The sequence below is a fragment of the Hesperophylax consimilis genome, chromosome 16 (assembly GCF_061612785.1).
Source record: "Hesperophylax consimilis isolate HC1 chromosome 16, BYU_Hcon_1.0, whole genome shotgun sequence".
Lineage (NCBI taxonomy): Eukaryota > Metazoa > Arthropoda > Insecta > Trichoptera > Limnephilidae > Hesperophylax > Hesperophylax consimilis.
Window position 1 is genome coordinate 21,725,743 of NC_142851.1, and position 12,549 is coordinate 21,738,291.

At 32.4% G+C, this 12,549-nt stretch overlaps 1 protein-coding gene across 1 annotated transcript; it reads right to left on the bottom strand.

Annotated features, from left to right (window-relative positions):
* Positions 1 to 1,699: 1,699 nt before the first annotated feature.
* LOC149416891 (uncharacterized) lies at positions 1,700 to 11,500 on the bottom strand. Its single transcript, XM_089640677.1, has 3 exons — positions 11,380 to 11,500; positions 2,658 to 2,771; positions 1,700 to 1,797 (listed from the first exon to the last, which is right to left on the bottom strand). Exons 1-3 carry the CDS (start codon positions 11,498 to 11,500, stop codon positions 1,700 to 1,702), a joined length of 333 nt encoding a protein of 110 aa, XP_089496803.1.
* Positions 11,501 to 12,549: the final 1,049 nt, after the last annotated feature.

A 12,549-nucleotide genomic window follows, 5' to 3' on the forward strand; every position in this document is an offset into this window, starting at 1 on the left:
ATATCTAGGTCAAAGTATTTTTTTCAGATACCAACATAATTACCAACGCTTTGAAAACCCATCTCGTTGGAAAAGGTAAACAATATATCATATTATTATTTTTTTGATAAATTAATGTTTTTAAGACAAGATTTTATTTATGCATAGCACAAAGGATAACAATTATTTTTATTTTTATAAGTAATAATTGTTAATTTAATAATAATTGTCCCGTTGGCGTCATGTATTTTTTATCAGGAGATTTTTTCAATGTGGATGAGTGTTTCAGGCGAACAATTATTACTTATAAAAATAAAAATAATATATCATATGGTTTATCCCAACACATTCACTTTCAGCCAGCAACATAATTTCCAACATGAGTTATGGAGCTTTGAAATTGGTATATTTTTCACTTGTTCAATAAGACCAAATTTTTATGCAAAAACGTGATGCAACTCTAAGCACTAAAGCTACGAGTATTTCATTTCGTTGTTTTTTTTTATATATCTATCGATAATAACGTTTATTTATGGCCTGTTTTTATAAAAGTGGCTTCATTAATACCTACCTCCCAATAGCTTTTTTTATTAACCATGATCATGACAACAATATTATCAAAAATAAAAAATAGGATAAGAAAAAAATTATTTGAATCCGTCAATAAATCCTGTCCTTGCTTCCACTATCCATTGAAGCGTAAACCTCAAATAAAGAAGTTCGAGTTTGTAAAAAAAATGGCACTGTTTACTTGTACTCAACACTGATGCACGAAGTTTGACAAGGTTAACTTTGCAGTCGGTAGTTTTACTTCCCGACTTCGCCCAATGTTTGGATTTGATAATATTGAACAAATACGTGCTATCTTGTTTTTAGACAGAATTTTTTAAACTGATATTTCCAAGCTCGATAGCTCATTATTGATATGTAATTAAAGCTCTTTGTTAATCTCTTGACGCAACTCCCAGTTCTAACGTTTTTGATGCTTTAGACCTTAGAGATTTCATCACTTTGTTTGGAAATGAAAAGATTTTCTTTAAAAATATATTTATTTACAAAATCAGTCTTCTATAAAACACCACATTACGTATTACATTTTTAATCTAAATATTTCACCATGTTGTAAGATAAATATTGATCAATTTAAACGAGATAGGTACCTACATACCTTAACTACGGGTTAGGACCGTTATAATGAACATAAAAGAAATATGAAAACTCCAACACGTTGGTAATTTCACAAGGTGAAACATGGAAAACAAATTTCGTCATCTCATATGGAGATGCCTCACATCATGATATTGAAACATACAATATTTAAACGGTGTATTTCCAGTTGTTCCAGATTTCCTGGTGACAAGGATCTTCGCGTAGCTTACTTTGGTCGCGCAAGTCAGTCGCGTACGTTTGTCGCACAAGTCAGCCGCAAATGGTAAATGTATTTCCAGTTGTTCCAGATATCCTGATGATAGGGATCTACGCGTAGCTTTCTTTGGTCGCGTAAGTTAGTCGCGTAAGCTTGTCGCATATGGTAAAAATATTTAAATTAATGAATTAACAAGTGGACTGCATTTTGATTGCAGTTTTTTTCTCTATAAGAACTATGCAGTCACTGCATAGTACTTTAAGCCTAGGGTACGGCAGTTTTTCAAAAGAATATCAGTAACGGAGGCGAGATTATCTATCGAAGGGTACACGGGTTGTTTGGCAAAATCATCCGTTAACAGCAGCAGACCAGCATATACTCGTAATCATGGCACAGGCCAGCACCGTTGAGGGGACAGTTTAACCCCGTGGGACACAGCACTGGTAGCTTATCTGAAAATACAAATTTCTCATGAGTCACCAACAAAAGAATAGTAGCAAAACAATCCACAGTCGGTAATATAATTTTGTTTCATGACCATAAGACCACAAATCGTCTATAAATATAATTTATTTTTTTCGAAATTTTTAATTTGATGATTTTTCATCGAATCGTCATCATTTTTTGACTAAAACCATTACGCTCTAACCTACATGTCTTGGAAAGCACACATACTCTAATACTGTCGTTACAAAATGTGTTGATTTTTTCGAAAAGTTTCTAAAATAGCTGTATGAATTCTATTCGATGTGAAAATTAATATATTATGACATTCATGAAGAATTCAGCAAATTTATGGCCACTTTGAGATCTAGGGGTCAAAAAAAATACTTGATTTCTAAGGTTGATGGCCTAAAGAAGATTCAATGTAAAGAAATGATTAACTCCCCAAATTTGTGAAAAATCAGCACATTGTAAAACAATAATAATATGAAATAGTACGTAGATACTTTCTAAGGCTACATGGGTCGGAATGTTATGAAATTTAAAACGAATGCCTTTTACAGAATTTTTCGAACAAGTTCTAAATTTGGTAAAAAATGTTAAAATATTAAAAAAATTGAATAATAACCATATAAACTAACTTATTAATAATATTTAACACTAAAAATTTTAAAAAAAAAACGAAATGTTTTATTGGTCGATGCGATGTGGATTCATCAATTTACCGCTTATACTACGAATTTTCGACTGGTAGTATAAAAGTGAGTTAGAAGGTAAATATTGTTTTTTTTTTAAATTTGTAACACAGGAATTCTCTATTGCCGACGCGGAGGACTATCCCGTTGATATAATAGGTTTTTGGTTTTACCTAGGAACCTGGAGCACCCACAGCAGTATCCATATACAACGGCTGGATCATCTTCACAGGAACGATTGGGACATCCATTGCACCTGGTGCCAATACCGAGGAAAGGAAGGTGAACTGAAATCATCACAAACAAAAGTTTTTAAAAAATTAACCGTCTTTCCGGAACATCTGGATTATCGATGAATTAAATTTGTTGTAAAAGTTCAAAAAAGTTTGTTTCTAATTTTCTCTTATTTAATAAATCAAAACGAAAATTTCCTCTGAAATCATTAGATTTGTGAGTAGGTACTTAAATACATACCTACTTAATTACAAACTAAACCGTTTTTGAGTCAACTTTTTTTAAGGTTATACCCATCAATGTACAAGTAATATATCGTTGAAGAAGAAAATAATGCTAATAAATCTAAACGAAACATGAAACACAACAAGACAAAGAAAATAAACAAATAACGGTCACAACTAGGAATCGAACCCACGATATCTTATATTATCGGGACAGCGTCTTAACCACTCGATCATTGGGACCTAGTTATTAACCTTCCAGCGGGCGCGCTGTCGTAAAATTTACGACAGACGCGCCATATCGCTTCCCCCACTCTTACCACTTAGTCGTAATCATCGAGCTTCGAGCTATGCTAGAGTCAAATCAAATCAAATGTCAAACATTTACCGCAAGATATAAGTGCTTTTCTCAAAGTTAATTACGGTCGGGCAGTTGAACCGATAACAGAAGAAGAATACAGAAGCTTTCCAAAATGCGGTGTTTGTCGGTTATATGCACTGGATAAGAAAAAATCCTCAGCATCAATGAAGTGTTGCCGTTGTCAGTCCTTTACATGCAAGAACCATTCTTCAGTTGAGGTGGTTTGTAACAATTGTAAGGATGGGAATATTGATTTTGACTAAATAAGTTGTTTTGAAATACTAACACGTTTAGAATGTTGCTTCGTTTTTTTTAAAGTATCTACTGCTTATTATCATTTTTCATAACCTTAAAGAAATTCCATAACATTTGTACAAAGAAAACACCACTTACATGAAGAAAACTCGATGACGTAAAATTTACGACAAGCGCCCGCTCAAGGGAAATTTCTCAACGCGCCCGCTGGAAGGTTAAAAACCATATTTGTCGGTCTCAATATAATCTTGCAACTATTTTTTTTCCATATTTTTGGCAGCTACCTTGATGAGCACAACGTTGTAATAATTACAAGCAAATTTATAGATGACAGTGACAGTGACAGTGACCTAGCGTCCAAAAAATTGTATTTCTAATTTCTTCTTATTTTAAATCTAAATCTTAATTTCCTCTCAAATCATAAGATTTTTAGGTAGGTATGAACTTTAATACCTACCAATATGGATGTAGCGCCCTTGATTTCCGCATTTTCACTGTTTTTGAGATCAAGAAATATAGTGTTGTTTGATATTTTGCATTAACCCCTAGTTATTAAATTGCAAAAATATATTATAAAACTTTTAATAGCTCTACTGCTAAACTACAAATTTTCACATCTGATTTTCTTGTAAAAAATAACATTGTGAAAAACGTTCAAATGAGATGAACATTAGTGACATCTTTTGGTATTCAATTGAAGCTTGCGGTTAACTTCTGATAGGATGGAAAGATTTCCCTTGCTGAATACATCGGAGACATGTACAATGTACAAGAGGGAACTAAGGAAGATGACCCCGACTGGGCAAAGAATGAGCGAGAACATTTCATGGAACTCCGGTAACTTCCTTCATCAAACATTTTATCTCGAAAATATTCATAACGTCACTACTAAATATAGTAATAAGATAATCAGTTAATTCCAATAAAGTTCAACACTTGATTGTGGTTTAATTGTTTTGGTTTCAAATGATATATAAACTTAAACGAACCACCACATTTTATTAAAATACTGTTTTTAATCTATCATATGTGATATATTAGAATGCGTGATATCGTCAACTTTATACATAGGATAAATTATCTTTTTTTTTGTTGGTTAACAATTTATTATAATTAACGATCTAACCATAGACATCCAAATTTATAGACTTGCCCCAACTTAAAATCTGGGTATCATTTGGACGAGCTGGGGGCAGACACGTGACCATTTCATGGCACCAGAAGTTTTAGAGAATGCTATGAATAAACTACGACATCAGTCGTATGTTGACTAACCAAACCCTGCCCAGAAAAGTAAAGTTCGCTAAAGCAACGGTTTTTAACCAAACCGCCTAGCATAGCGATGATAAATATGAATGAGGTGGGTAAATTATAACACATTTGTAAAAATGTCTAACTAAATAGTGTAACAAAATATTCTATTTTCGAATAAGTCCGATCTTTTATTTACCCGATTTGGGATTGGTAGGTAAGTTATTTGCGCAGTCAGCAATTTGCGCGACATTGTAAAAAGGACTAGTAATTAAGGATCGTTGTTCACAGTTTATTATTATGTAAATTTTATAGCATTTATAGAAATCCTCGGAAAACTTCAAGCGACTAGGAAGGTAATAAATTTTTCCATCATCGATCAAAGTTACGCACGACTACCATCAGAAAAAGGCTAAGTACCTATTGACCTTCATGGCGTGTTGAATCCACTTTACGTGATCCGAGCAATTTTTGTTTACTAATGGTGGACGTGATTTGTGAGAGAGTGGGAGACGTTCCTGCTAAAGTCCCAAGGTCGAGATTCCCCGATGTTCTTGAAGGTTGAGCACAACAATGCTGAAAATTATTTGCAGAGTAGGTCGGGAAGTTGCAGTTTCGTTTCCTGACATTTTAAAGGAATTCGTTGCTTGTCTTGATAATATAATGTTGATTATAAATTTCAGTTTATTTGGTAAAAATCGTTAAATAGGTTACATCCATCGTAAGACTTCTCTTGATAATTGTGAGAAATTTTGTACCCTAACATTATTATAGGTTCTATAGAAGAGGAACATTAAAAAATCAAAAGCAGTGAAATAAAAAATATATAATTACAATAATAATAATTATCGGATAATGTGCGTAGCACCGTTTTGGTGAAAAATCACCTCAAGGGCGCTGTACAATTAACAGTTCTTAGGCCCTATCTAATTTTACTGTTGACAAACAGATAGAGAAATCATACTTACCTGACAGGTCACTTCAAATAGTTTATTTGAAGTGAAAAGAAATTATAAATCCTATCGGCACGTACTAGAGGTGAGTCATACTAGCTCGTCTTGATACTTGGAAAAACTGGTACAAGTATGAATAAATACCTAGTCCAAATACCTGTTCCTCAGTATTTCGCACTTGTACTTACTTTTACAAGTAATGGTATGCCGAAAGGAATTATTGTTTGGGGTATTGCTCATTCGATGCTGGATTCCCCATAGAGAATTCCCTTCGAAAAATTCCTCACAATTTTTTTCATGTCCTTTTTTCTTGCGGCTGGCGAGTATTGCGTATACGGGACGCAAAAGACGTCCAAGACTTGAAAGACTAGCAGCACTTGCAGGACGCGCAATACTCGCAAGACGCGCAATACTCGCAGGACGCGCAATACTCGCAGGACGCGCAATACTCGCAGGACGCGCAATACTCGCAGGGCGCGCAAGACGCGCAATGCTGATAGTTGAATCAGTGTTCTGAGATTTAAATAATTTAGATAATTTTTATTTATTTATTTTATATATATAAATTACAAACAATTCATAACAAAATGAACCTTTGTCTGTCCAACTGGGAAGGATTCCCCTTTCAGGACAACCAAATTGTGTATTTAGTACATAATATTCTTACAATGGAATGGCGATGCTGTCATAACAAATTTTGGGAACATTGTTGATTGCATTCGAAGTAACAGGATGGTTTCTTTATCCTTGAAAGAATCGCAAAGATGTAATTTATTACCAGGGTCAATTTGGATAACATTAGTAATTGCTATTTTTTAATGATAAACTAACGTTTATAAGACAAGGTTTTATGCATAGCATAAAGGATAACAAATAATTATAAGCAATAATTAGTCATCCGAAATACTAATACAAATTGAAAATATCTCAATTGAAATTATTGCTTATAATTATTTATTAGTAATTGCATTCAGAATAGATGATTGTTTTCTTTCGGGATATCACAAGTCTGAGATTCTTTCCAGGGCATTTTGGAGAACATTTACAATTGTATAGTTAGAATTTCCACATTTATAAATCAGTATAAGACATATATATCCTATGGTACTTTTTATTTAATTTCTTAGGTGATTGAAATTACACATTACTAGTCCAGAATATATGCCGTATGACATATGAATTTCCAATTTTAAAATTTCGAATCTTTGTTTATTAAATGGCTAGTCATTATTATACAGTAATCGTACTATACAGATTCGTAAATTTAAATAATAACAACAATGAAGAACAAGTATAAGGAACAAAAATAACCATTTTTAAACTTGAAATAAAAAGTGACTTTAGATCCTTATCTCTCATAAGTATAAAATAGCCTTTTGGAATGTAAAAAATAAAATTTAACATAATATTATCAACGCTATTATATTGTCTTCTATCTAAGTACTTAAATAAGTACCTACTAAAAAAAAATTTTTTTTTTTTTTAATTAAACACTTATTAGTTCATATTAGATACTTCCATATACGAGATATGATACGAACTACGAACGTTGGAATGTTCTTTTGGTGGTTTTATGTACACTAATAGAAAATATGTGTGCATATGGTCCGCGGGCCACTGGTAGACACCCAACGGCCAACCCTTGCATTGCGCTATACGCATCATGGCTTGGCCTATTTCAGCACATCGCTACCAATGGGAATGTGTGGCGAGCGATATGAAATAGGCCAAGCCTATTCTAGCATGGTCTGTCACAGACTTTACGCTTGGAGAAGAAACGAAGAAGGACTGGAGAATTTTTATGAAATGACCTTATAAAGCTTAGAAATTCTTAGTTGTTCACATTTAATTATTTACAATGATGCGGACTGAGAAGGTGTCTGACTGTATGGATATTATGACTCTCTTAATGAGAGTTTTAAGTTTAGGTCTAAATTCTGTCAATTCATCACGTGGCAGTCCATTCCAACCTTTTGTTCCTGACACTCCTAAAGTACGCCCACCGAACTTAGTATCTGGTGTGCGCTTTGATTCCTTCAACCTTCCTTACCTGATGAATCGGCATTTTCAGGAATACCTTTTTCCAATAAATAAGCCGGAGCCATTCCGTTAAGTGCCATATCTTTCAGCACATTTACGCTAGTTCGGTACATCATCTAATTCCATGTTTAAATTTCAAGAGTACATTTGCCAGAGATCATCTCACGGCTAACATTATTATTTAATTTCTTGAATTATTACCTACCAACAAGTTAACTAGTAAACTTGCCTACGTAATCTGGACACCAAACCAATCCAAAACATTAGGAAGATCAATTTCGACAAGAATCTCTTCACTTCTTTAAAGATTTCACAACATTTCCCAAATGGAATATTCCATTGGCAGCTGGTTCCTGAACGCTTGCGGAGAATTACAAATTAACTTAAATTATAGTGAAAAGTTACCCCCCACTGAGAAATACCCAGTTACTGGTAGAGACCCATAATAAATCACGGGATATTTTAAATTTAGGTTTTTGAAGCTGGAAGTATTTGTAAAAAAAAAAATGTCTTTCAGAAGAAGAAATTAACTTTTTTTTTTTAACACAAATAACTTAGTTTACATCACTTTATTTCGATACATGGTTACAAGGTATCTCAAATCAATAATTTTGAAATCTTAGAAATAAAAAAAACACGTGAATATGAAAGCAGATATTATTGATAAACAAAAAATATTTATAAACCCCATTTTAAATATTTTCCCAATTATTCGGTCTTTCCCGTCTAATGACATTTTAATTCCTACTTTGAATAACCCTCCCCTACTCTTACCTCTCCCCGTTCCTTCTACCTCTTCTTTCTAGACCTAATTTTAATTATAACTTTAGTATACTTGTGCTCCTGATGATGTGAACTTGGTTCACGAAACATGTTGAGATTTTGTATCGAAATAAAGTGATGTAAACTAAGTTATTTGTGTTTTAATAAAAAATAAATAATGCCATCACAAAGTGAAAAGCAGTTAGAAGAAGTTTTCTTCGAAAAAAAGAAATTAACCTTTCGGATGGTTATCAATAAAATTATAAATATACAAGACAAGGTGTACATTAAAAAATGTGGCACCGCTTATTTAGGATAGCCATTCAAAAAAATATTGTGTGTACGAAATAACTATATGAAAGTCCCGCTAAAATATGTCAACAAATTAATTTATTCATCTAAGCATCAGTCAACATGTCGTCATTTTTACTAACATTTGGTAGGTAAATTTCGTGAATTGAAAGGTATCTTGAGAGAATTTTTTTTTCAAATTTTTTCAGCTTCACAAATCCTACAATAAGTATATATATTTGTTACAATAGCCCATGATTTTTCACAGGTCTGCGCTATTATAATATAATACTCTATTGGCCGAAAATGTAACTATTCATGTAAACAGTTAGCTGTTAAATGTATTGATACAGAACTGTCACGATTTGCTAAACAGATGTCGCTTTAGTAATCATGCATAATATGATGACGTGCTTTAAGGTTAAACGCAACGCTCGTTGTATTCTACGTGTTCACAGATGGCGTTAATTAATTAATTTTGTTTAAATACGCTTTTGCAAGGTATTGCTTTACAATATTAAGACAAATCATTTGTTTGCGCCCGTATATACGCAATATGAATATGAATCAATAGTTTTGTTCGTTTAAAGACTTAATTCTTTCGAGAAAGGCACACAAATACAATATTTTACCGATGATTTAATCCAATATTGTATTTGTATGCCTTTCTCGATAGAATTGAGTTTTTATATGGACAAAACTATTTATTCATATTCATATTGCGTATATGAGGGCGCAAACAAATAATTTGTCTTAATACTGTAAAGCAATACCTAGCAAAGTTGTATTAAAACAAAATTAATTAATTAACGCCATCTGTGAACACGTAGAATACAACGAGCGTTGCGTTTAACCTTAATATTTGCTTCTACTACGTTATCTTGACAACTACTTAAAGTGAAAATTAAAAAACCTTTATTTTTAAGGTTTTTTGATTTTAGCCCAATACAATGTACAACTAAAAAAATTATTTATTTATTATTATTACACGCCCTAATGGGCTTTTACACACTACAAAGTTTAATAGTAGAGTATCACAGTTATTATAGATTCTACAAAATTAAAACAATAAAGGAAACATAATACAACGAAAAAAGAAAAAAATATTAAATGTTACAACAAAAGCATATAATAAAATAAGATACATTAGTAAAAATGATAAGAAGTCTCACATAAATAGATATTCAAAATAAAAATAAAAATATATATATTGCGGAAATTATAGATGTCTATAAATGCATCACATTGAATTAATATAATTAAATAAATCATTAATAACAACAACGAAATTAAAAGGATTCTAACTCTTGGTAGGTACAAACATTACTGTATATAATAAGAAGATAAAGAAATATTCGAGCTACCAGAGCTCTCGCGTCAAGAAAATTTCTCAGACGGAGAAAAATGATCCTGTTTCCTGATAAAATATTAGTCATTCAGAATATATCGAGAACATGCGTTGTTTTCCTAATAAACATCATGACGGAATGCCACAATATCAGTATGTCAATATCCATTTCAGTATTTGTATGAACATGTGTTCCGCCGTCCTCAGAAAACATTCGCTTTTAACTAATACTTTGAGTTTATTCGTCAAAGGCCTGCAGTAAAACGAATAATTTGATTATTCGAAATTACCTGCAAAGAAATGTTATCTACCATGAAAATGTTCACAATTATCCTACGAGAAGACGCAGAGATTTTAGGTTTCCCAAAACTAAACTTTCATGCACACAAAGCGCGTTTTATAAAGGGCAAAAACTTTATAATAACCTACCAAATGTCATAAAGAAAGCCCCAAGCCTTAGCACTTTTCGTAGGACATGTGCTTTATATGTAAAAAAATAATTTTTGATTGTTGAACTCACCAATATTATTTTAGTCACCTAGATATCTTATATAATATAATTTTATGTATTTATCTTTTTCTTTTAAAATGTAATTGTTATTTCTTGTATTTTTTTTATATTTTCCTACTAGATGTATGAAAAAATTTGCATACATCTAAATAAAGATTCAAAAACAAACAAAACAAAAAGTGTTTTAATAAATTAACAGGGTTTTATATCAGTAAGTTTGGACTTACTGATATAAAACCATTGGAAAGCCGTAAGTTAGACGACTATTTTAAATTCGTAACTTAATTTTTCCATCTAGGTACAGGAGGTACTCGGACAAAGTCGAGTAAGAAACTACCTGTATTACTTAATTCAATACTAATATCTACCTACTTGCTACATATATTACTAGGAATAATATCCTTCACGTAACTTGAAAATCAACTTTAAAATTTGATGACTTGTTTTCAATTTACATGAAGGTTATTACTAGGAATAATTACCTTCACGTAACTATAAAATTAACTTTAAAATTTGATGAATTATTCTAATTCTGTGAAACAACCCGTCCTTAGTGACTAGCCATGAATAGCCCGGATTTTCATTTGCCTCGCAAAATATCCCAATTATATAAAAAATAATCATTTTATATTATTAATCATTAAAGAAATTATGAATCAACTTACGTCTAGGTGCTTTTCTCACAATGAGGTCAGTCCTCTGTGCGTATCCGTCGACCCTCACAAGGCATAGATATAAACACCCCAAAAACAAACCCAGCACGAGCAGTTGACTTGATCGTGCCATTCCACCCGCGAGTCAGATCGGAAACTGCCTCAAGCTCGGCTTCGGTTCACTATATTTGTTCTGTTCTGTTAAAATTACCTGACAATTATTTTGTCGACCAAGTTGTTGAACTGTGATGAAATTGCTAGAGATTGTGTACTGTAATGGAGTCGCAGAAACTGTAAATAAGACTAATATATACATTTTTTGAAAATAAAAATAAATGTTTTTTGTACACTGAAAAATGAGTACTATAAAAAAATACTGTAAAAATGTGACTGCAAGCCCATTTCCTAATAAAATATTAGTAGTTAAGAATATATCTGAAAACGTGATTACATAGGTGGCCCCTTGTACTAATAAATATGATGAATAAAATGCAAAAAGATTATAATTATTAAGAACATTTATTCCGACGTACGTATTCGTGCTTTACTGATAGTTTGTTTTGAAACTTGGTCAATTCGTTCTTTAAAGGCCTGCAGTTCCGTTTTTAACAGCAAAAAGGAAAAATTAGATGATTTTTTTTATAATTTAAAAAATATTTTTTAACAGTAAACTTTCTCCGTGTACTTACACATCACTTTTAAAACCTAAAAATAATACATTTTGATATTGGTTTGGCTGAGGTTTGTGATAGTTGCTTGGTTAACAGTTGTACGGGCCAAGTTCAATACTCGAGGCGGTTGGTTATGCTTAGTGAAAAGGTCACTTGTAAGTTTTGGGGTTTTTTGTTTTTAATTTCATTTGTTATCAACAGACCTGAAACCGTTTCTAGGTAAGGCTGGCCGCATACATACGTTTTCATACGTTCGTTTTTCTTCATTCGGAATGTATAAACGTCAGTACCAGTGTTGCCAACAAGGGCGATATATCGCCATTTAGGCTACTCAGAGCGAGAATCGGCGCCGAAAAAATCTAAAAGGCGACTGGTCGCCAATTAAGCTACTTCAAAAAAAAAATCATTTTTAAACATGTCCCGAAATTCTCTAGCCACCCCCCCCCCCCCATGAAATTTATTTTTCTGGGGACAAATTTTATATTTTCTTGAAATTCTCTAGCCACCCCCC

Coding starts and splice junctions, on each gene's coding strand:
- LOC149416891 (XM_089640677.1), bottom strand. CDS start 11,500: ATGGCACGATCAAGTCAACTGCTCGTGCTGGGTTTGTTTTTGGGGTGT. Junction 2,772..11,379: donor TGTGAGAAAAGCACCTAGAC/GTAAGTTGATTC, acceptor TGATGATTTCAG/TTCACCTTCCTTTCCTCGGT. Junction 1,798..2,657: donor TGGGTGCTCCAGGTTCCTAG/GTAAAACCAAAA, acceptor TTGTATTTTCAG/ATAAGCTACCAGTGCTGTGT.